This window comes from Talpa occidentalis, unplaced genomic scaffold, assembly GCF_014898055.3.
Source record: "Talpa occidentalis isolate TD23 unplaced genomic scaffold, MPIMG_talOcc4v2.1 talOcc4.3, whole genome shotgun sequence".
Classification (NCBI taxonomy): Eukaryota; Metazoa; Chordata; class Mammalia; order Eulipotyphla; family Talpidae; genus Talpa; species Talpa occidentalis.
In genome coordinates, this window is record NW_023603184.1 from 67,813,914 (window position 1) to 67,838,343 (window position 24,430).

The 24,430-nt window shown below is 33.7% G+C and overlaps 1 protein-coding gene across 4 annotated transcripts in view; it reads right to left on the bottom strand.

Moving 5' to 3' along the window:
- DPP10 (dipeptidyl peptidase like 10) overlaps window positions 1-24,430 on the bottom strand; it is a 611,591-nt gene that overhangs the window by 272,304 nt on the left and 314,857 nt on the right. For all 4 annotated transcript variants that reach the window (XM_054699639.1, XM_037523252.2, XM_054699638.1 and 1 more), the window contains exon 4: window positions 21,294-21,388. In XM_054699639.1, the coding sequence (XP_054555614.1) occupies window positions 21,294-21,388 (95 nt within the window). The remainder of the gene's footprint in view (window positions 1-21,293; window positions 21,389-24,430) is intronic.

Below are 24,430 nucleotides of genomic sequence, written 5' to 3' on the forward strand. Positions count from 1 at the left end.
AACAGTAGCAATTGAGCGATCATTGAACTACCATCTATCATAAACTGTAAATTGCTTACAACTTTTAGTTCTCAATAATCCTCACTTCTGCTCACAACAACACTATGATGCAGGCATCCCCATTCTTATATTTTCTTTTTCAATCATTGATTGATATATTTCAACTTGATAGAAATTAGTCTGTGGAGGCTGGGGGGAATTAATCTGTGGGGAATTTAGGGTGACCCATAGAGTTACCTCCTTATCATTATAGTGGCAGGAGGTGTATTTTTACACAGTAAGGGAAGATTTATTGTTATTTGAAAATTGGCTAAGAAGGTAATGTCATCATCCCCTTCCTTTAGGGATTAGAAAATTCTAATACCACAGTTCTTAAACTTTTCTCAAGGTCACAGAGGACCAGACATAACAGAAGAGTACAGGAGAAAGTGCTTTCATAAACTGCACTATCTCAGCAGTAGGACTACTTTTTTTTTAAGACAGCTTCCCTGTCTAAAGTTTGAAGTATTTAAAGAAAAATCTCACCTCCCTTGTCCCCCCTCCACACTCATGTGATGTTCCTCACCCAAATTAACTTCACACATTCACAGGTATGTCTGTGCCTCTGGTAACAACAGTTTAGTATCTTTCACAGTTCCTACAATTATCCAGTCTGGCACTTTATTAATTATCACTATACTGCCTCCAGCTTATGCAGCATGAAAACTGGGAAACTTTCCAAGTACCTTTTCAGGGGCCCAAGCTGCTGAACCTTCTCTGAATTTAGAGTTGTATGCAGGTAACTGGGGCTGCAAAGAGACTTGCTGATGATACATGTGTAAGAACACAGTCTTAAAGCTTAGTTCAGGGACTATGGAATTCTCAGGCAAATTCTTCTTAGTGTAAGCCTTTAATGTTATCATCTGTTGCATCTGGGAGATTAATTCTTCCAAGCAGCCACAGGAGACCCTTCAGTCTACATTGACCCTAATTATAGACATTAATATAGTTCTGGTTGAATCCCAATTTGATATGGCTTCAAATTAGCATTTTGGGAAGTTTATTATTGCCAATAATGCTATTATGTTACCTACATATTTAATTACTTAATTACTATTGAAATTAAAGGATGTAGATATGTTTATTGGTATTATTCAGCAATGATGCCTATTGGTCCTTTTTTGGATACTGAATGTAGAACAAAGGTTTTTAAAATGCATGACCTCTGTCATTTAGGGACATTCCATTAAAGTCAAGCAAGGAAGGATAAACAGAGGAAAATAAACATGTGGGTGGTTTACTAAACCAACAAGGAAGACAAGACAGTGATTAAGTTGAAGAACAAACGCATGCTTGAAAGCAGCTGGTGAAGATTTTGCACTTCCTCATTTGTATCATTCCATTCTACCAAAATTCACTTATTGAAACTTATAATGGCATCTACCATGGTAGACACTGGCAGTTCTACAAAGTGAAGAAATTGAGTTCACTCAAATCTTTTTCATATTATTTTGGGTAGGATAAGACAGGAGCTATCCTTTTCCATAGTCCATGATAGAGCAGGAGTCCAGATTCCAAATGATTCAAAGGACTGGGTGTTTAGTACAATGAAGCTGTTAGATAAATTGAGGGAAATGGAGTAGGGAGGTAGGGAGGTTGTCTAAAAGGAGCAAACAGTCCCTCAGCTTTAAGTAATCATTGTCTTGTAGCAAAGTGTGTAAATCGTTTCTAGGTTTTTTTGAAGATAAGTTAGAGATCAAGATTTTAATATGCAATCTCATTATTTTTAAAATGCCCAAAACTTTTAAACTGTAATGAGAATCAGATTCTGCCTTTTTTGTTGTTGTTGTTGTTGTTATTGTTAAAGTAATAGCTGGCATAGTGAGGAGAAAGGGGTAAAGAAGACAATGCTTGAAGATTCAGTAACAGAATAGTACCCTTTATATGTATTTGGTGGTTATGTAAGTGAAAACTTCACAATCCAATGTTTTCCAGTTAAATGAAACTGTAGGCTACAGTATACATCCAACCTTCATAAACTGCACAAGCAGCTTAAAACCATTCTTGGGGAGGCGGGTTCAGTATCACAGATTATTGCTGATATTAATAGTGTATGCATGATTGCCAGCATGAATATGGCAGAACTGATCACTATGTTCCTAAATGGTGATCTTAAAGCAAAGGAAGCAGCAAATCATATTTGACTTTAGAACTATTAATCTGGAGGTTGGGTGGAAGATTAACTGTGCCTGATGATATCTTGAAGTTGTGAGGGGGCGGCGACCCCAAGACCCCTCCGACAGCAGGACCCAGCCGCCTCCTGTGGGGCAGCGGGGCACCTTGGACATGGGTGGCCCACTCAACACAATTCAAGAAAGCATTGTCAAGGAGGTAAGAAAACACCAAGGGCATTGAGAGGAACAGATTTATGCAGGAAAGACGTCATAAAAACAAACAAAAATCAAAGATTAGACTGAAAGACTGTGCATGATGGAAGTGTACAAAATACTTTCAAGTTTTCAAATTTTTGTCAGCGAGTGAATACTGATGCTGTACCCTAAGCTGGGGATAAGTGAAACACAAATATATTTTGAAATTTTAGACTTGCAAAGTTTAGGTGTGTTATAGTTATGACTACCAAGAATATCCAATAGGGGGTGTTTAAGATTACTGCATAAAAGGCTGGTGTTTCAGGGAGATATCTGGAATCCTCATCATTAATCAGTTATATGGACTATTAAGTGAACATTTATGTTCACATCAAATGAAAGGGAAAAAAAAAAAACCCTCCATCAGCAGACTACTTGTAGAGGAGCTATTAGTAATAATAATACCAATGTAGTGTAGTTATTATGAGTATCGTTTACTACTGTTCACTATCACTTTTATTCTTTAAATGTTCAAGCTTTCTTTCTTTTAAACTTTTGCTCAAACTGTTCCACCTCCTGGAATACCATTCTCTCCCTGTTCCTTATTCAAATTGTATTTCTCTAAAATACCTAGTTCTAATTCTCCCCCCCTTAAGCTTTCCCTGTCCTTTTCAGCTCAAGTGATTCATCTGACCTCATATGTATATAATTATATGTGCAGTTCATCTAATCATTGATCATTGTTTCATGATAGCTCTTTGAGGTTGTTTGGAACTGCAATTTACATCTTTTATTGCCACAGTAATGCCCCTATTAGAGGCGCCATTGTAATGATTCACTCTTGTCAGAAACATAACTAGCAGTAAAAATAAGATAATGATGGTGTTCCAAGATGTCAGATATTGAAGATCATGGCAAGAAATCATTAAACACAAACCTAAATGTCAGAAGTGCCAGAAATAAAGAAATATTCATTTGTATGGCTTGAGGGCAAGAAAGACTGAGCAAAAGGAGAAGAATAAGAGATGGGTTTAAAATGAACACAAGTTGGTAAGAAGAAATTGATTGCCTTAATACAGAGAAAAGACAGAATCATAGAAGTTGTGCAATTGGGTGAGTATTGTTCAAGATCTTGTAACAAGCTGCTGATTGTCTCTATGGAAGAAAAAATACTAGTCTATCAACTTCGGCTAGATAATCCTGTAAGTCTTAAAATATAGGTGGGTGTTTTTTTAACAGAGAATAATGAAAAACAAGAAAGTAGGCATTTGTGGTGCCTATGGTCATTTTTCTTCACTTTTTTCAACTCAGCTCCATCAAATTCCACAGGCCCCAAATGTGCAACTTATTGGGGCAATAAATTTCCTCATTACCCAGTCTCATTTTTGAATCATTGACACCTGTCAAAAATGTTTAGCGAAGTCATCCCTCATTCTAGAAAAAACAAAATATTAATTTTTCAAATATTTGATTAATTATATAGTATGAATAAGCTTCTTTCACATTGCAGGTTATAAATGATCATGAAACCAAACATTAGGGTTTATAAAACCTATTGACCTTAAGTGAAAGGAGGAAGGAAAATGGTTACTGTGCAGATGAGAAAGCAGGATGAAAAGAAGTCAGAAAAGACCACGAAGGCATCAAACTAGAAATAAATCATAAAAAGAAGGCAAGGAACTATCCTACCTCATGGAGATTAAAAGCCACACTACTGGAAGACCACTGGACTAACGAGGAGATCAAAGAAGAAATTAAAAAATTCTTTGAATTGAATGACAAGGAGGACACCAATATCCTAAATGTATGGGATGCAGCAAAAGCAGTAATAAGAGGAAAATATATAGCAATAGAAGCTCACATCAAAAAACAAGAAAGAACTCAAAGAAACAACCTAATCTCGAAGCTCAAAGATCTAGAAAAAGAACAACAAAAAAACCCCAGAACCAGTAGAAGAAAAGAAATAATAAAAACCAAAGCAGAAATAAATGAAATTGAAACTAAAAAAACAATCCAAAAGATCAATGAAACCAAGAGCTGGTTCTTTGAAAAAATAAATAAAATAGACAAACCCCTAGCCAGGCTCACAAAGGAAAAAAGGGAGAAAGCACAAATACACAGAATCATAAATGAAAGAGGAGAAATCACAACGGACACAGCAGAAATCAAAAGAATAATCAGTAACTACTATGAACAGTTATATGGAAACAAGTTCAACAATCTAGAGGAGATGGACAAATTCCTACAACTCTACAATCACCCAAAGCTAGATAAAGAAGAAATAGAACACCTAAACAGACCAATTACAAGCAGCGAAATTGAAATGGTAATTAAAAACCTCCCCAAAAACAAAAGCCCAGGACCTGATGGATTTACAAATGAATTCTACCAAACATTCAGAGACGAATTAGTGCCTATCCTTCACAAACTCTTCCAAAAAATTGAGAAGGAAGGGACAATACCAAACACGTTCTATGAAGCCAATATTACACTAATACCAAAACCGAATAAGGACAACACAAAAAAGGAAAACTATAGGCCAATCTCCCTAATGAACACTGATGCAAAAATCCTCAATAAAATTTTAGCTATCAGAATCCAACAATGTATCCATAAGATAATTCACCACGACCAAGTTGGATTCATTCCAGGGGCACAAGGATGGTTTAACATCCGAAAATCAATCAACGTTATCCAACACATCAACAAAAAGAAATATAAAAACCATATGATAATATCAATAGATGCTGAGAAAGCTTTCGACAAAGTGCAACACCCATTCATGATAAAAGCCCTTGAAATTCTTGGAATACAAGGAACATACCTCAACATCATAAAGGCCATCTATGACAAGCCAACAGCCAGTATCATTCTCAATGGTGAAAAGCTGAAAGCAATTCCATTAAGATCTGGAACAAGACAAGGATGTCCACTCTCACCACTGCTTTTCAATATAATACTGGAAGTCCTAGCCAGAGCAATAAGACAAGAGAAAGACATCCAAGGAATCCAAATAGGAAAAGAAGAAGTCAAACTATCACTATTTGCAGATGATATGATAATATACATAGAGAACCCCAAAATCTCCACAGAAAAACTAATTCAACTCATCAATCAATTCAGTAAAGTGGCAGGATACAAAATCAACACGCAAAAGTCAGTAGCCTTCCTATACACAAACAATAAATCTGAAGAAGAAGAAATCAAAAAAACCACCCCTTTTATTATCGAAACAAAAAAAATAAAATATTTGGGAATAAATCTAACAAAAGAGGTAAAGGACCTATACAAAGAAAACTATAAAACACTGTTAAAAGAAATAGAAGAAGACACAAAGAAATGGAAAGACATCCCCTGCTCATGGATTGGAAGAATAAACATTATTAAAATGGCCATCCTACCAAAAGCAATATACAGATTCAATGCTATTCCAATCAAAATCTCAATGGCATTCTTCAAAGAAATAGAACAATTATTGATGAAATTCATATGGAATCACCAAAAACCCCGAATAGCCAAAGCTCTACTGAAAAAAAAGAAGGAAATGGAGGCATCACACTCCCAGACTTCAAACTATACTACAAAGCCATAATCATCAAAACTGCATGGTATTGGAACAAGAACAGACATACAGACCAATGGAATCGAATAGAAAATCCAGAAATAAACCCACAGATTTATGGTCAACTAATCTTTGACAAAGGAGCAAAGACTATGCATTGGAGCAAAGAAAGTTTGTTCAATAAATGGTGCTGGGAAAACTGGGTCGCTACATGCAAAAGAATGAAGCTTGACCACTACCTCACACCATACACAAAAATCAACTCAAAATGGATTAAAGAACTAGACATAAGACCTGAAACCATAAAATACATAGAAGGAAATATAGGCGAAACACTACGGGATTTGCACATCAAAGACATCTTTACAGACACATCACCCAAAGCAGTGATAGTGAAGAGAAAGATAAACAGCTGGGACTACATCAAATTAAAGAGCTTCTGCACAGCAAAAGAGACAATAACAAAAACAAAGAGAAACCCCACCAACTGGGAGAACATTTTTGCACCCAACACTAATGATAAAGGACTGATCACAAAAATCTGCAAAGAGCTGATGAGACTCAGCAACAACAAAGAAAATAATCCAGTCAAAAAATGGGCAGAAGAGCTAAAAAGAAACTTCTCTGAAGAGGAAATGAAAATGGCCAACAGACATATGAAAAAATGTTCAACATCACTTGTCATCAGGGAAATGCAAATCAAAACTACCATGAGATACCATCTCACACCAGTGAGAATGGCACATATTAAAAAAACTAGCAACAACAAATGTTGGCGAGGATGTGGAGAAAAAGGAACTCTTGTGCACTGTTGGTGGGAGTGCAAACTGGTCCAACCACTATGGAGAGCTGTGTGGAGATTTCTGGACCTACTAAACATAGAGCTTCCATATGATCCAGCAATTCCACTCCTAGGTATTTACCCAAAGGACACAGAAACATCAATTCCAAAGAGCACCTGCACTCCTATGTTTATAGCAGCACTGTTTACAATAGCTAAGCTTTGGAAACAACCCAAATGCCCAAAAATAGATGACTGGATCAAGAAGATGTGGTACATATATACCATGGAATATTACTCAGCATTCAAAAAAGATAAACACATGCAATTTGCAGCAACATGGATGGCACTGGAAGGGATCATGCTCAGCGAAATAAGCCAAAAAGAAAAAGAAAAATACCGGATGGTCTCACTCATAGCAGGAATCTAGAAAACTTAAATAAGGGACCAGGAAAATGAATATAAGAAAGTGAAAATCAAAATCAACAAAAAAACTATGAACCAGAGACACTTTTGGGGGGTGGGGGGCGGGAGGGGAAGGATTGGGGTCAGAATGGGGCGTTTGCAATTGTATGGGGGAATATAAAAATAAAATTTAATATTTAAAAAAAAAAAAAAAAAAAAAAAAAAAAAAAAAAAAGAGAAGTCAGAAAAGATGGAAAACAAATATCCAGGGAATGATTCTAAAGATGACCTCTCTTTCTTTGCCTGGGTTCAAATGAAAGGAAGAGGCAAATAAATTGTTTTTTATCTTGTAATTCTAAACAAAGTCATGATTATTTTATAGAGTCATAACCAATTTTATGCAAGACACTTCAAAATCAAATTGTCCAGGGACTCCCTGGTGGCGCAAGGGGTTAAGACATAACCTATGAACCTATCCACAGTCACTGCAGCACGAGTTTGACCCCTGGCCAGGGAGATACCCACATGGCACAGCAGACCTCCCCTGACTAGCCCATTGCTCCCCTTAGCAGTGTACTTCAGTCAATCTGCCTGATATATTCCCCACTCTGTCTCTGGTGAATCCTCTCAACCCCCACACCTTTGGCCTATACCCCAGTTCTTATATACATAGATAAGTAAATCTTTAAAAAAATCAAATTGTCTTGCCTATTTTTTATGTTTTCTTTTCTTAGCAATTCAATGATCTTTGTGATATCCACATTATCCATGTTGTGTAAACATAATACATAGTCTCTGTTTTATCTTTTTTCACCATGCATTGTAGTGGTACTAGAATATTTTGTGAAATAAACCAAAGCAGAAAATGGCATAGTGCATCCTGTAGTATTTAAGATTATTAAGTCAGTAACTATAACTTATGTAGTGTCCCATATATGTCTTCACTGCTCAAATGTGAACAGTCAAATTCATGTTGTATTGATTTGAATCATAGACCATATATGAAAACATTAAAATTACAACAATTATTTTTAAGAGGATATGATAACCAATGACCTCAAAATTCTATTACTAACATTAAAAAAAAGTGCAAGTCAGGTGACTTTGAAAAGAATGCCAGTATTCCTTTACTTACAATATCAATAAATTAGAAAAATGTTGACTGCAGAAGGAAGAAAAGGAATATGGCAACTTTTCATATTTATGTAGATTAGCGTATGTAAATTTATTTAAACTACCTTTGAAGTTCGGTTTGTGTGCTGTCTACTGACTCTTCTAATTGTCTTAATGCTTTCTAAACACCATGTTTAAAACATATTTTTTTCTAAAGTTGTGCTGTTACATAATGATACACATGCACTAAAGTATACTGCAGATAGTGAAAAATGAAGAGTTATGAAATTCGTAAAAAATATCACTAGAATTTCTGAATGAGTATTCCTCATCATTATCTATTATAATATGTTCAACATCATGCTTATAAGGTAAGATGGGTGGGCTAGTGTTCTCTGGTAGCACATTACTTAAGTACAATCTTGCTATTATATTTCATCTGGTAAATATTAGAGAGCATAATTCCATAAGCAAAATAATAGTCAATATTTTAAAACACATGCATATTTATAGCATTTGTCAATATGTTTTTATTTCTGCCACATTCCAGAAGATAGTTACTGAGAACTGTGCAAGTCCATGTTTTTAAAAAGAAAATAAAATGACCAACTTACTTTATAAACTATTAATGGTTTTTAAACTGGTGAGCTTCTCTTTAAGAAGGACTAAAAATAGGGATGTTATAATGTTTTTAACCAGTAAATTTTCTTGACAGTTGCTAATTTATTTTTTTACGGTACAAAGGTCCATTTATGTTAACATAACATCATCAGATTAGCATTACCGTTAATAATGCCAAAGAATAAGGAAACAAGATAACCTAAAAGAAACTCCTTCATTCTAGACTTGCTATTTTCTGGCACATTCCTCATAATTGTCCAAGATATCTACTTTCTCCTCTGTAATTTCTATCTTTAGTGAATTATTGCATACAGATATTTAAGAGTTATTAGTCATTTTCATCTTATTTTTTTATAATAAATTTTATTTTTATATTCCCCATACAATTGCAACCCCCCTATTCTGACCCCAATCCCTCCCCTCCCGCCCCCTACCCCCCAAAAAGTGTCTCTGGTTCATAGTTTTTTGTTGATTTTGATTTTCACTTTCTTATAGTTATTCATTTTCCTGCTCCCTTATTTAAGTTTTCTAGATTTCTGCTATATGTGAGACCATCCGGTATTTTTCTTTTTCTTTTTGGCTTATTTCACTGAGCATGATCCCTTCCAGTGCCATCCATGTTGCTGCAAATTGCATGTGTTTATCTTTTTTGAATGCTGAGTAATATTCCATGGTATATATGTACCACATCTTCTTGATCCAGTCATCTATTTTTGGGCATTTGGGCTGTTTCCAAAGCTTAGCTATTGTAAACAGTGCTGCTATAAACATAGGTGTGCAGGTGCTCTTTGGAATGGATGTTTCTGTGTCCTTTGGGTAAATACCTAGGAGTGGAATTGCTGGATCATATGGAAGCTCTATGTTTAGTAGGTCCAGAAATCTCCACACAGCTCTCCGTAGTGGTTGGACCAGTTTGCATTCCCACCAACAGTGCAGGAGAGTTCCTTTTTCTCCACAACCTCGCCAACATTTGTTGTTGCTAGTTTTTTTAATATGTGCCATTCTCACTGGTGTGAGATGGTATCTCATGGTAGTTTTGATTTGCATTTCCCTGATTACAAGTGATGTTGAACATTTTCATCTTAAATGAGCCTTGATGCACAGTATTAATCATAACTTATGTCTCAACATAGTGTTATTCATGATAGATCTAGAAAATAAAAATGCAGGATGGTCAGGTAAATTTTAATATAAACAATAAAATATTATAATATATGAAAAAATGGCCAACTATATAATATGAAAAAAACAGAATGGTAGATTGTAGTCTTGAAAATAAGTGAAAAACAGCTAGGTGTAAATATGCAGAAATCAGCAATAGAATCTGACTAATAACATATTGAGCCTCATAAACTGCTAAATGTCTCTATGAAAAGTTCAAAACCAACTAAGACCAAGCCTAAATAATGTCATTTAAGAAGATAATATACTATATATTAAATTATAACGTATAGCTACATATATATATATATATATATCTTTTTTTTTTTTTTTGGTGGGACCCTCGCCGGCAGCCAGGGAATGAACCAGCACTGCAGAGGCTGCGGGCAGCCTCGCAGCCCAGCGCTCAACCGCAGTGCCACCAGGGGAGGTCCCGTATAGCTCCTTATAATAACTATAATATGATACAATATGATACATAATCACATATAAAATATACATAATCAACTGATAGGCAGCCATCAAAACTCAAGGATATAAAAATGGTTCCTAAGGTGAATTATTTTGTGAGTTGAAATGACATTTATTCAACTTGCATTTTAATGGCCCAATGTCATAAGTCATTTTTATATTGTCCACTTTATCAGAAATGTTCATTTATTATCTCCAGTCTTGAATGAAAGTATAGAATGCTAAAAGCAATATCTTGTCTGTTTTATTTAAACGTCCTGAGGAAGGCTGGATTAAAACTAAGGCATGTTCAGTTTACAGGTTTCTTGTTTTTTCCACATGAATATTAATTTTATTTCATTTAGAAAACCAAGGATAAATTAAACAGGTAATATTTCAATCCTTATGGGGAAGATGATTTCTTTAACTTTTATTAACATGATATCTATAACTAAATTAGTTCATTATGGCGATTTACTCATAACTCCCCCTATTGTTTGATCTTCCCTTCCTAACATTCATTATTATTCCTTCTGTCAATAGTTAATAATGTATACAGATGTACTAAAATTTCTGAAATGCAGCAAATACTTTCAGTAGACTTTCCAGATGGTGGGGAATGAATAATTTTAATGATTTTCAGGATATGAAAAGAAAAAAAAATACTATACATGGTCATTACTTGCAAATTCCCACACTGAAAAGTTTATCCAAAAACCTCATCAGAAAAAGAAAAAAAATGAACCCATTGTTAATGTACATATGACAAAATGATTCTCAACCTTATTCATAATTAAATAATTGCAACCCAATATACCAATTAAGTGCTATTTTTCATCAGCCAAATTGGAAATAACTAAAATGTCGATAATACACAGGGGCAGCAAGAGCAGATTAATAGGCAATACCATATACCATTGGTGGGCCTGACTAATGCAACTTAATACTATTTATTGAATTTCAAATTGACCTTTCCTGTGACCAAAAATAGTACTTCTATAAACTTAGTCCACAAATATACTTCAAAAATGGTTGCAAAGTATATTTACAGGTATATAATAGGAAATCAATAAATGGTAGTACATCATGTAAGAACATTCTATGTGCTCATAAATGATATTAAAGAAAAACAAAAGGGTTCCTATAAAAAGGATTTTCAAATTACATTAAGTAGACAGAAAATATCAAACAGCCATACTAATGGAATTAAATACACACTCATTAGTGAATATATTTTGAAATATTAAATTGTTTATGTATAGATCTAGGAAAACAGATGCATCTAGAGAATTTTGGTAGATACAAGTATGTTATATGGCTGCCTTCACAAAGCGGTATGAGGGGATATAGTAGGAAATTTTTATTTTCATAATATGTGTACCAGCTTTGACCAAAATAATTTTCTGTGATAATGATCTCTATGTTCATTGTCCAATGTGGTAGACAGATATAATTTGATTATTGAAATCTGAAATGTGGCTGGTATGACTGAAAGATGCAATTTCTAATTTTATGTGATTTTAATTAATTTAAAATAAATATAAATAGTACATGTGGCTAGTAATTCTCACATCAAATTACTCATTATGCTACTTATTTCTTTCTAGATATTTCTAGCTATTTGTTTTCATTAACTTCTTTTTAAATATCAATGAGGGGAAGTCAGAATATTTGTATCTTCCATTATATTACATTTTATTAAAATATAAAATACTAAATGTTACAATTTTAAGGGGCATATGTAACTTATGGAGTAAGCAGAACATTACAATAGATAAAATGAAGACAAAGTATTATAAAAATAGTATCACACAAATGAACTCTGATTTACTTAGTACTTATAAAAATGAATTCTCTGTTCCTGACAAAAAGAACACATGATGTGAATTTAGATGTGCATGCTTTTAGAAAGATGTAAGATTACTTAGTATATGAATAAAATATTTTCTATTTCTTTTACAAAGAACAGAATGTTATTCTAAGCACTTTCCTCTGTTACTTCCTGAATTTAATGATGTGCCTATGTTTTGTCATGCAGCACATTCTTTAGGTAGACACATTTTATTATCATATACTTTCTTAACTTGTGATGCACTTTTTCACCTAGGTGTTATTTTTCTTCTTTAATGTTTTGTTAAAAATAATGGTATACCAATTGCCATACTTTTTTAGGCTTTTTAAAAATGATTTTAAATTAAGTTCATTAATCACATCATCAATATCCTAATAAAAATGAATTCCAAACATCTGCTTTTGAAGACATTTAAAAAATATAAATAGAAAATCTACGTAAGATAGTCCAAGAGTTTGAAAAGGCTGAAAGATTCAAACTGCCATACAGTATGCCTGATAAAGGGTAGGATTTCTTCACCATAGACTATTTGCATTAATCGTTGAGGAACTGCAAATATTCAGTAAACATAAGGAGTCTATTACCAGGAAGAAAGGAAGGAGGAAGAGTGGACAGGAAGGTCAAGTTAAAACCTAAGCTTTCACCAAATGCGATTAGAAAAAGACAAGAAAACTAAGCATAAAGCAAAGAAAAAGAGATAATAAAGACTATGTGGAAATAAATTACATTAGAATAGAAATGCAACAGATAAAGTTAACCAAAAAAAGGAGTCGCTTCATTAAAAAGTGGCAAATCTCTAGTTAGACTAATGAAAATAAGATGATTCAGATTATTAAAATCAGGTATAAACTAGGTGGATACCTTTACTAATCTCACAGAAATAAAAATACTCTGAAAAATGGTATGTCAATAAATTTTTAAATTATTTAAATCTAAAGCAGAAATTCCTAAAAAGATGTGTACTTCTAAAACTTGATTAAGAATAAATATCTCAGAAGAGATTTACAAAAAGGGAGAATAGAAACGGAAAACACCCAAGAGAGAAAGGCCTATTCAGAAATGGTGAGTTATACCAAACATTTAAATAAGATTTAACACCAAACCTTCACAAACTCTTCCAAAACAGAAAGGAGGAGGGGACACATTGCTATTCATTCTGAGGTCAGCATTACCTTGAGACCAAGACTAGACAAAGATATCACTAGGAAAGAAAATCTGAGACCTGTGCTAGATTGTCTAGCATTTCCTTCCTGATTTAGCCACTGGAAAACATTTTATATGTATATAAAATATGTGTGTGTATATATATCATATATGTGATGGCATGTATACAAGTGGCATGTATGACACATATATATTTGATGTGTGTATATGATGTACATATATATGCATACATATAAACATGTATATTTAATTCAAATATCTTTTGTAAAAGGTTTAAATATGAAATACACAAATCAAATCAAACCATTTTCATTTATTTTGTATTTATTTAAAAGAGATTTAAAAGGATATTCATCTAGGATTTTCAGAAACGACAATAAACTAGGAGCCAAGATATTTAAACTCTAAGTCTTTACTATACATGATATATTATACCCCTTTTTCCCTCTAGGTTCAGTTTCTTTTTATTTAATCTGAAGCAGAAGACAAGCAGAATGCTTTCTAGTTCTATAACATGCTGAGCTTATCATTAAATTTTTGCTGAAAATTTAATTTCTTTGAAAAGTCATATATGGCCCAAAAGCAAACTAATATACCAATTTAATATATTTCTATTGTACTATGAAAAATTTGTGCTCTATAAAGTAAATAGGTCACAAAAGTTCTGCAAGTACATGATTCTCCATCAACAAGCCTGCCCAGGGCCTCCCCGGTGGCGCAGCTGTTGAGCGCTGGGTTGCGAAGCTGCCCGCAGCCTCTGCAGCGCCGGTTCGATCCCCGGCTGCTCCCTGGCCACCGGAGGAGGGTCCCACATGGCACGCAGACCTCTCCTGGCGCCCGCTGCTCCCCTCAGCAGTGTACTTCGGTCCTTCTGCCTGCTCTGCTCCCCGCTCTGGCTCTGGTGAATTTCTCTCACCCTCCCACGCTTCTGAATGTACCCAGTGCTTGTATAAATAAATAAATAAATAAATAAATCTTTAAAAAAAAAAAAAAAAAAAAAAACAAGCCTGCCCAGAACAAGGTATGCTGAAATATGAAAAGAGAAAAAAAAATCTCCTTGTCTTCTTTAAAACCTTTAAAGTTCTCCTAACGATGTATTTTGTTGGCTCAAATTCCTTCATAAATTAGTAGAAGAATCTTGAGCAGTTTTAAAGATTTACAATTGACTCACTATAATTGGAAGATAGCCAAATATAAAATTTTTCAGAAAGAAATCACAAGACAGAATTATTTATCAGATGATATTCAAGGACATATTTCTACTGCCTTGAATTGCTCAAAATGGACTGATAGATCCTGGATATAATTCACAGCCCTGACCTCTCAGAAAACTGAATTTAAAACAATTGTAATTAATTGTAATAAATTTGGCAACCTGGCTCCTGGCTTCTATCAACTGATATACACCAAAGCAACTTACACCTCTAGTCTCCCAAAAGCATTAAGAATTTTTTCTTTCTTTTTTTCTTTTTTTCTTTTTTTTGAAAGTAAACTAAGGTTTCATTAACTCAAAGTCTCCATTGATGTGACTGTTCAATATCTATCCACCCTTGATTGTTCCTACCAATATGGCTCCTTCCTTCCTAGACACTTTGAATTATCCCTGAACAGCCTCAGGCTCACATATTTAAGGGCCTAAGTAAGCAAAGGGAATAATAAGTCTCTCTCTCTTTTTTTATATACTTTATTTCCAGCCTAAGGAGAGTTTCAGATATAATTTTTAGGTATTTTTTTGTTTCTCTCCAATGTGAATTATTTTGAAGCAAGCATAATGAAATATAATTGTTGATGTGATGCCATTAGAAACAACACTATTGGGAATAAAAATGGTTATACATCTAAGATATTCTGGCCCAGTGAAAAAATTGTTGGTAGCATCTGTTCTATAAGTCATATGCAGTGGTAATCTAGGGTGAAATACAATATGGAATGGTCTACTTTAGCATTTAGTTCCTCACTTAAATGGAACTCTGTGGCTAATGTATGTAATCACAGAGGAATTGTGACACACATACACAAATACATGGACTTAAGAACATCTCACATTTGCACCTGAGTGGACTTCCACTCAGAATTTTTCTCTCTATTTCACCTGTTTTGATGATTGCCACTTTAAAACTGCCAGAATTCATTTTCACATTCAACTAACTACAGTAATTTTAAACAAGCTAAACATTCATGGTAGATTTAATCTTTTCTTTCCCAAATAAAACATTCTATTATTTACTGAAAAACATCATTCCATTTCTACTTCCCTGAATGTATGTAGATGATATGAATAAAGTTTAATCCTTTTTTGGTGACTGAGTTGGAAATTATTTAAATAATCTAAATAAATATGATGATCATTTTCCTGGGAGATCACCCAGATTAATGCCAAACTTAGTGTAGACACCAATGGCATAGCCAATATCAGCCCAGGACTCCTGGGCTCAAGCAATTATCCTCCCTCAGCTTCCATAGTAACTGGGACTACAAGTGTGCACCACCATCAGTAGCTATTTTTATAATAAATAATACATATACAAAAAGTAGTAATTTTTAAAAGACATCATACAAATTAAAGAAATATAAATCTATCTAACAGTAGGAGTGGGAATTGCTATTGGGAAGGGGAAAATATACTTAATCAAATGATTATTAAATTTAATTACTTATAATAAATTCTCTCAATGGTAACAATTTTATTGCTTGGAGTCTCAAGTGGCCATTAGTTTTAACCCTCTAACTTCATGAGTAATGCTTGCTCCCTAAACCAGGAAGTTGAAAATAGCCAAATAAGTGAGATTTAGTAAATATAGAGTTTCAATTAGAAGTATTTTCACCTAAATATAAGAAAACTGGAGTCAAATGTTTAGCCCATACCCTGAACTAACCACAAGAGGAAATTCATGGCCTGCTGAATCTACTCAAGCGTGTTGGTCATCTTTGAAGAAGAAAAGTTGGAAGTTACAACATAAGAACCTTCTTGACAAATACATATGGAAGTGCTACTGCTTTGATCCCATCCTTGGAAACCTACCTTCCAATCATCACATAGTTTCCCTTCTCTCTCTGTCTACACAGGATTTCTCAGATTACACTACAGACAATTCTGGCTGGATCTTTATTGTGAGGAGATGTCTTGTATTTTGTAGAGTGTTTAGCAGCATTTCTCACTTCAGCTAGGACTACATTCCATGGCAAAATCTTTACATCGAGCCATGACTATCAAGCATGTCCCCTGATTTGTCAAATATCTTCTGGGGCCAAAAGTGCTCACAGCTGAGCACTGGTCTACAGAGAGAAAGGAACTACACTATCATGCACACAGCAACAGCATAAGTATACAATTCCTGTGACATCAGTAGCTAATCAATATTAGTTACAATACTAAAGTTAAACAATGCTGGGTAACAACATACGCAACCAGGGGCAGAACTTAAAAAAAAAATATCAAATTCTCCATAACTATAGCCAGCATGAAAGGATGGTTCAGCCAGTCAGAAATTACTGTTGACCTTTATTTCACATTTTAAGTGTGAAATCTGGAGTGCCTTTAACCAGCAATTCTTTATTAGTATTGCTGATTTTTTAATAGGGCAGCTTTTTCCCAAACATGAATCAGAAAATAAGTGCTTGATTTCATTGTGGTACAGTGAGTTGGATCTATTCATCTCCCATCCGTTTCCTCCCACACCACCAAAACACATACCCGGTGACAGAACAAATGAACAAATAATACTGCTACAATCGCATGCAAGCCAATGGAGGATATCTTTATGCATGATAAAACATAAGCATTTCCTAGCTTTAGTCAAATCTACTATTTAGCAATGACTTATGAAAGGACAATTGGACCAAAATATATGTGGCTAACATTTTTCTTGTAATTGTTCTACCCCTTTATTTCCTTTTCAATACCTGAGCTCTTAAAAAAATATTTAAGCACATAAGTTGGATGCATGTTTTCAATTACTTTCTAATTTCAAAAATGATTTAATAAAAATAGTTATGAAGGGGCCTCCCTTCCCTGGTGGCACAAGGGGTTAAGCACCAGCACTATGAAGCTCTCCCACAGCCACTGCAGCAGGAGCTTGATCCCCAGCAAGGGAGGTGACCCACTTGGCTCAGCAGATCTCTCCTGTCTTGGCTACCAGCTGCTCCCCTCAGCAGTGTATTTCAGTAGATATGCCTGTTCTGCTCCCCACTCTGTGTCTGGTGAATCCTCTCACCCCCTGAACCTCTGGCCTGCACCCCAGCTCTTGTATGCATAAATACATCTTAAAAAATAAACTAAAAATAATTTTATGATGGCTAGTGTTTTCTGCCAGGATTACTGGTGATATTTAAATTATTGACTTTAGTGAGTACAGCCAACACTTACGAAACATTCCCCTCATTATGTCATTGTGAATGAACTTTTGTTTTAAAAAGTTCTGGTTTTAAGAGAAAACATTTCTAAACATCTAGCAATGATTAAGAGTACTTTGGGGGCTGGGGCCTCCCCGGTGGCCCAGCGGTTGAGCGCTGGGTTGTGAATTATGAAGCTGCCCGCAGCTCTGCAGCACCAGTTCGATCCCCACCTGGCTGGCGAGGGTCCCACATGGCATGCAGACCTCTCCTGCTGTGTCCACTGCTCCCCTCAGCAGTGTATTTCGTTAGTCTGTCTGTTCTGCTCTCCGCTCTGGCGCTGGTGAATTCTCTCACCTTCCTGTGCTTCTGACTGTAGCCAGTGCTTGTATAAATAAATAAAAATAAATCTTTAAAAAAAAAAAAGAGTACTTTGGGGGCTGAATCACTTCTTTTGCATAACTCCCCTTTGAGAAGTTACCTACCCTTTAATTTCCTCTTTCATTAGAATCCCAGCTCTCTTCCATCCAAAAAAAATGCCTTAACAATTATTTTAAGAAAATGAATTTACTTCTGCTTATTATTGACAGTCATCTCCCAAATTATTGTTGCTCATAGTGCTAATCATGATTATATAGCTAAAAGTACAAGGATCCATATTTAAAAGGTTTTTAAGCAGAGAAATGACAGTGTGGTGCTATCTTAATTTTGAAAATAAATTGGCAGTCACATTTTAGCAAAATGTGTCTTATTAAATAATAAGCCATTCTATTATCACATTTTTAAATCTACAGCATGTTTCTCAACTGACTTGCCACACTTTTATTAGAAAACTTTTTATAGTGATCTGATACAATTAATTACTATTGTATCTAAAGATGCTGATAATTGCTCAATGAAAAATCTGCAATATAAGTGAAATTGTAAAACTCTGATAAGTGATTTTTTTTCCAACAGAATGTCTTGGGAGAGAAAGTAAATCCAGATCTTACCCAGACATGAGTTTTATAATTGATATTTCATGTTATCTTGGAGTTGGAGGAAATGTTTAAATGAGTTCCTCTGAAATCATCTGGAATCATGTTAATTTTTATTTTTGTTCACAGTTTTAGGTTAACTGCTACAAATATATGCCACATTCTACTCTCTTATCTGCCCCCATTCCATTGAATTCTGACACCTCTAGGGCTTATAAATTGGTTAATTATCTGTGTTGTGCCATAAATGTCTTTAGGGAGCCTATGAATCACAGAAGAAGAGTAAATTAGAATATTTGCTAAATATGACTCTGTGGTAATTAAGAGTCATGGCCAACATAGAGAAGGGTAGAAATAGACCTCAAAAGGATTTTAAAAGATTAAATACTCAAGCACAGGTATAAAATGGCATTTATCAGCACAAGAAAAAACCTGCAAAGAGATGAGATAGGGTAGTGTGTGTATTAAAGACTACAGAATTGAAATAATGGAATAACTAAAAAGGGTTTGTTTGTTCATTTTTAATGTAAAACAACTAATAAATGCTGAAAAATACATAATTACTAACCAGAAGGAAGATTTTTTAAGGAAAATTCATATAACCAAATATGTATGTACTGAGTGTATCTAACTTGTTTTCTTGTTCACTGCTTGTCTATATACCTATTAAAAATGATACATTATGATTAAGAAAACAAAAAAAAAAGTACATATATTTTTTTTCCCTAAACAAATTTTATCAAAATTACTTCACTGTGATTTCATCATTACCCATCCCTACTTTCTGCCTCTTGTCCTATCTCCTGTCTAGGATTTCTCTTCAGTTGATCCCTACATCTTCCAAACAATCCTCACCCTCTTCTCTAGTATCTTTGGGGACCATTTAATTGGTATATAAACACAAAGAACTACTACTCAGCTATATTATTTTTTAAAAGATGAAATTCTACTATTTGCAATGGAATGAGTAGACACAGGCAGCATTATGCTTAGTGAAATCAGCCAAATGGAGAAAAACACAGTATCATCTCACTCATATGCAGGATATACAGAAACGAATCACACAAATAAATGAACTAAATAAAACAAAAATAAACTTGTGGATTGTAAGATCAAACTAGTAACCAGAAGGGAAGGAACAAGAGTGGAAAATTTGGATAAAAGGAGTCAACTGTTTGGTAAAGATGAAATTGGGCTCATTGATGCATATATTTACCTATAGACTTTAAATAAAAATGATGAATAGCTGGAGCCTATATAATGTTACAATGTAATGTTACTTCGATAAAATAAAGGAAAAATACTGTCCATTAAACTTTTTCTTGAGAGTTAATATCTCCCTCAAGAAAATCTATATCCTTAGAAATTGAGCAATATGCCTTACATATACTTAGCATTCTGCAAGTGCAATAGGTTTTCTCTATATGATTTAACCAATCTTTTTTTTTTTTTTTTAAAATGTCATTCATCTCTTTTAGCGACCCAAATGTTAAAGTGCATCGGTTTGGTTTAATTTAGCCTAAAAAATACATATGTATAACTTTTTCATGATTTCAATGATGACATTTATTTATTTTGCCTAATATATAAAAACACAACAGAAAATTTCATTCCCTCTCTTCTACTAGGTCATCCTACAACAAATACAAAAACTAAATGTTTATTCCGAATGTAAAATAGGAATAAGTACAAGAAATATCCAATGGCTTCCTCATTGCTTTAATTTGTGTAGAAGGTCTTTGAGAACTTCTATTATGGTTTCTTTCTATCATAGGAACTCAACTAATAGGCAATATATTGAAATTTGATTACATAAAATTGTGATCAAATAACTGTGTACTTTTCCAATAGCGTATGCTAGCTAGATTTTGAATATTTGTAACAGTAAATTCATTATCACTTTCTCAGTAGGTAGTCATAGCTGAATCTAACCTTAAACATGACTTAATTTATCAGAAAAACAATTTCCTATTCATTTATGAGGGCAAAATAAATACTGTCAGCCATCTGAACATTGTGAGGGTAAACAATGTTTATGGAGAAGAAAATAATACAGATAGAATCCTAAATCATAAAAGTAAAACAAGTCAATACCAGCAGTTTTAAAATGCCTGCCTTCTACTTGATCCAGTAAATGATAATAGAATTTGAAATAAATCAGGATGAATGAAAATTAAGAGGAGAAAAGGAAGGTTAGTTATGAGTTGTTTTATATTAAACATTTTTAAAAAAAGTATTGGTACTTGTATCAGTAAGTTTATATAGAAAATATTGGAGAACTTTCCATTCTGAAGAAGAATTATTCCCAGAAACATGTACTCATTTAATAAAAAGGATAAATGGGGGAAAAGAGCATATGGTTACATGGATATTTTTCATGAACAGATTTACGTCTTCTGATGATATTCCACCCCTAACTTTTCACCTGCAATGTTTTGCTAATGCTGGAGTTAATGAAAAAGTTATGTACACCTATAAATCATTCAAAACAATTCCAAAATGTTTAAGGTAATTATTCATTACTTACAAAAGTTGTGTTTTCCAATAATAATGTAGTGGCATTTGTTTCTATATTCAGTTTAATGACATGTCCATTTTCGCTTTTATACACCACATCTGTATCTGCAACAACAAAAATATTAACAATTAACAAACACATTGGGTAATATAATAACTATAGAGGAGAAAATGCGTACAACAGATACATTGGAACAATCATTGTTAGCCTTTAATAACCTGAGCAGATTTCTGCACTTAGCTCACATTAATTCTCTTCAACGATCAGGAAGCCCATCTAGCACATGGCCCATTGTGCAATGAAAATAGGGTTAGTGAGGGGGTCATTCAGACTCCTGGCTTAACAAATAAAAACTAATTAAAATATTGGCAATCTGCTACTCATTTTGAGATAACAAAGGACAAAGAAAATACCTCTGGTTTCCAAAGTAAGCTATTAATGATTAGTTACATTTATAAGAATGGAAGCCAATTAACCATAACTACACAATTCCAATGTGACTCATATGGAACCATCCTCATGGAAAACCTTTCCAGGTATCCACTTCTACCAGCACTGTTTCCATTCAACACTTTTTCCTGTGGGTTGAAAATGCTGCCTCTGCTTCTTTATCTGACTTGTGTGATCAAAGATAAAATTCTCAGACTGCTACATTGTCAATTTTATGAGAATGATCTCTCTGTTAAATAATTGCAGTGCTCCTAGACAGCTGTTGACCTTATATATTTTTGTTAGTCAGTGAGTTGTATTTTTTGGGAAATCAGATCACCTTAAAAATAGTTCATAGTGAGAATATCAACCTGAGGGAAAACTGCCAGGGGATACTCAGAATTTAAAAAATATATATCATTTATATCTATACAATTATATCTATATTTGTAAGAATTAGAAGGAAAGATAACCAAATTTAAGCAAAATTAGGAACTTTCTTTTTTTAAATGATGATCTCTTTTCCATTTTTATCCAACATTTTCCAAGGTATTGCACCTCCATAACTCCTGCCCATTTTCAGAAGAAAGACAATATTGAAGGTGGCTGGGTCCATTATTCATAGAGAATGAAGTTATGTAAGTTACAAACTCTCAGCACCAGAATATTCTCATCTGTGCAATGACAAGTAGTGGCTGGTAGGTTGTGACAATTATGTGTAAATGACAGTTGGCAGGGCAAGATTTTTTTCACCTGCTTTCTAGTCATTTCACACTATATAAATAGTATATATATATATATCTATATATATATATATAGATATATATCGATGAGAACCCATCGATACTAGCAAAAATGAAGTTTGTTTTTTTTTTTTGTTTTCTTCAGTGTTTCATTTAGAAAACTGAGGGTTCAATATGACTGATGACTCAGAAGGTCAATAGTTTTTACCCTTAATGACATGAAGACAATGGCATGTTGGAACTGTGGACTGGGTACAGGTAAAAGGCAAATGGTGTTTTATGAAATGAGAAAAAGTCAGTATGTTATTTCCAAGTTACCATCTGAGATGAAAAATATTCCTACGTTATCTTTAAAATTAAGGGCTTGTATCAACTTCTGAACATCTTTCACCAGCTATAGAGAAATTGGGTTCTTTTTATCACTAACTTTATCTGTGGTTCTTTCCAGTGACATAGAACAACTAGCAGGTTTACAACATTAAAATATATATAGTGAAATAAATGCTATTTCCATTCCTTTTCTCTTTCTTTACTACTATCCCATATTTATGATCTCAGCTCAAGAGGAACATCAGTCACCTGTATTTCACAGTTGATCTTCCTCAGGTCATTCTAGACCAGGAGCCTCAAATCAATAAACCAACCCCAATCAATCCTCCATTATCTGTCTTGAAATTCTCATTTGGATCACTTAACAGTGATAAATTTACCACCATAGATTAGCAAATTATTCAAAGAGCAGGTATTAATAAATTATCCTTACAATATTATTTGACAATAAACTAAGAGAAAAAGCATTTTCCTCTGCATTATGGAAAAAAATAAGGCAGAAGACCCCTTAAAGAGAGGCACTTCTTGCAGGGGCCAGCATCACAAAATTTAAATTAGGATGAAGTTTGTGAGCTTAGGGAGAAAGACAATTTTAGAGAATTTTTTTTTTTAGATGAACAGTGATTCCTCTTCAATGGAGGAAGTAGAGTACTGTATAGCCCATAATCTATTATAATAAGAGAAAATCCAAGTAGATGATAAATTTTACTATTATGTAACTCTCAATGTTGCACTACTAAAAGAAACTTTTTTTAAAACAAGTATAATCATGTAGCTTAATATTTAATAAATATTTCTGCATGGATTATTTTAAAAGCATCTAATATCTGCCTATATTAATTATCATTAATTTTTCCCAGACTTTAAATCTGGTCTTCTGAGCCCCATATTTATTCTACTTTACTGTTTGATTTATAAACCCTAGTGGAATCTCCCAGTTTTGGAAGTCCTATTATTGCATTAATAAATTACTTTCTGGAACTATATTTCAAAGTTGTCACTTCATATTTTGTTTAATATTAGGAAATGAAATGTGAGTGAATCAGATCAATGAATAAAGTGCATTAACACAGGAAGATCAAGATAAGTATACTTGAAACATTCTTAAAAAACAGTATTACACATTTTACAGTGCTTTGATTAAATAATCTTTCTTTAGCTTTTAAAATGAAAAGATGTGAGCAGATACAACCACTGTCTAGTCTGTCTTTCCCGAGCTCCAAGAATTTATATTTAGCATCTGGTCCCCCAAATAGTTATTACTGTCACTTCTGTCCAGTCCTTTTTTCCATAATCTATCCAAGGGAAAGCAAACATAATAGCATTTGCTACTTTAAGATCTTTCAGATAAATACAATATTTTATTTTATACTTCTTCCACTCATAGCAGTTAGTAAAGCACTTTTCCATTATAAACAAGTTTTTAATTTGCTTTGGAATTGAGAACTGAGGCCTCTGCACTCACCTCAGCTATAAAGACCAAGATCCAAACAAGTTACATCCATAAGATTTTATTAGTTCTAGTAAATTCTTAGTAAATTCTTAGTCTTAAATCTGTACAAGTACTTTATTTTTGCTTCAGAAGCTTTAAGAAAATCAGTTTATCTTATTTATAAACTTCTACAACTGAGCAAATTTCTTAAT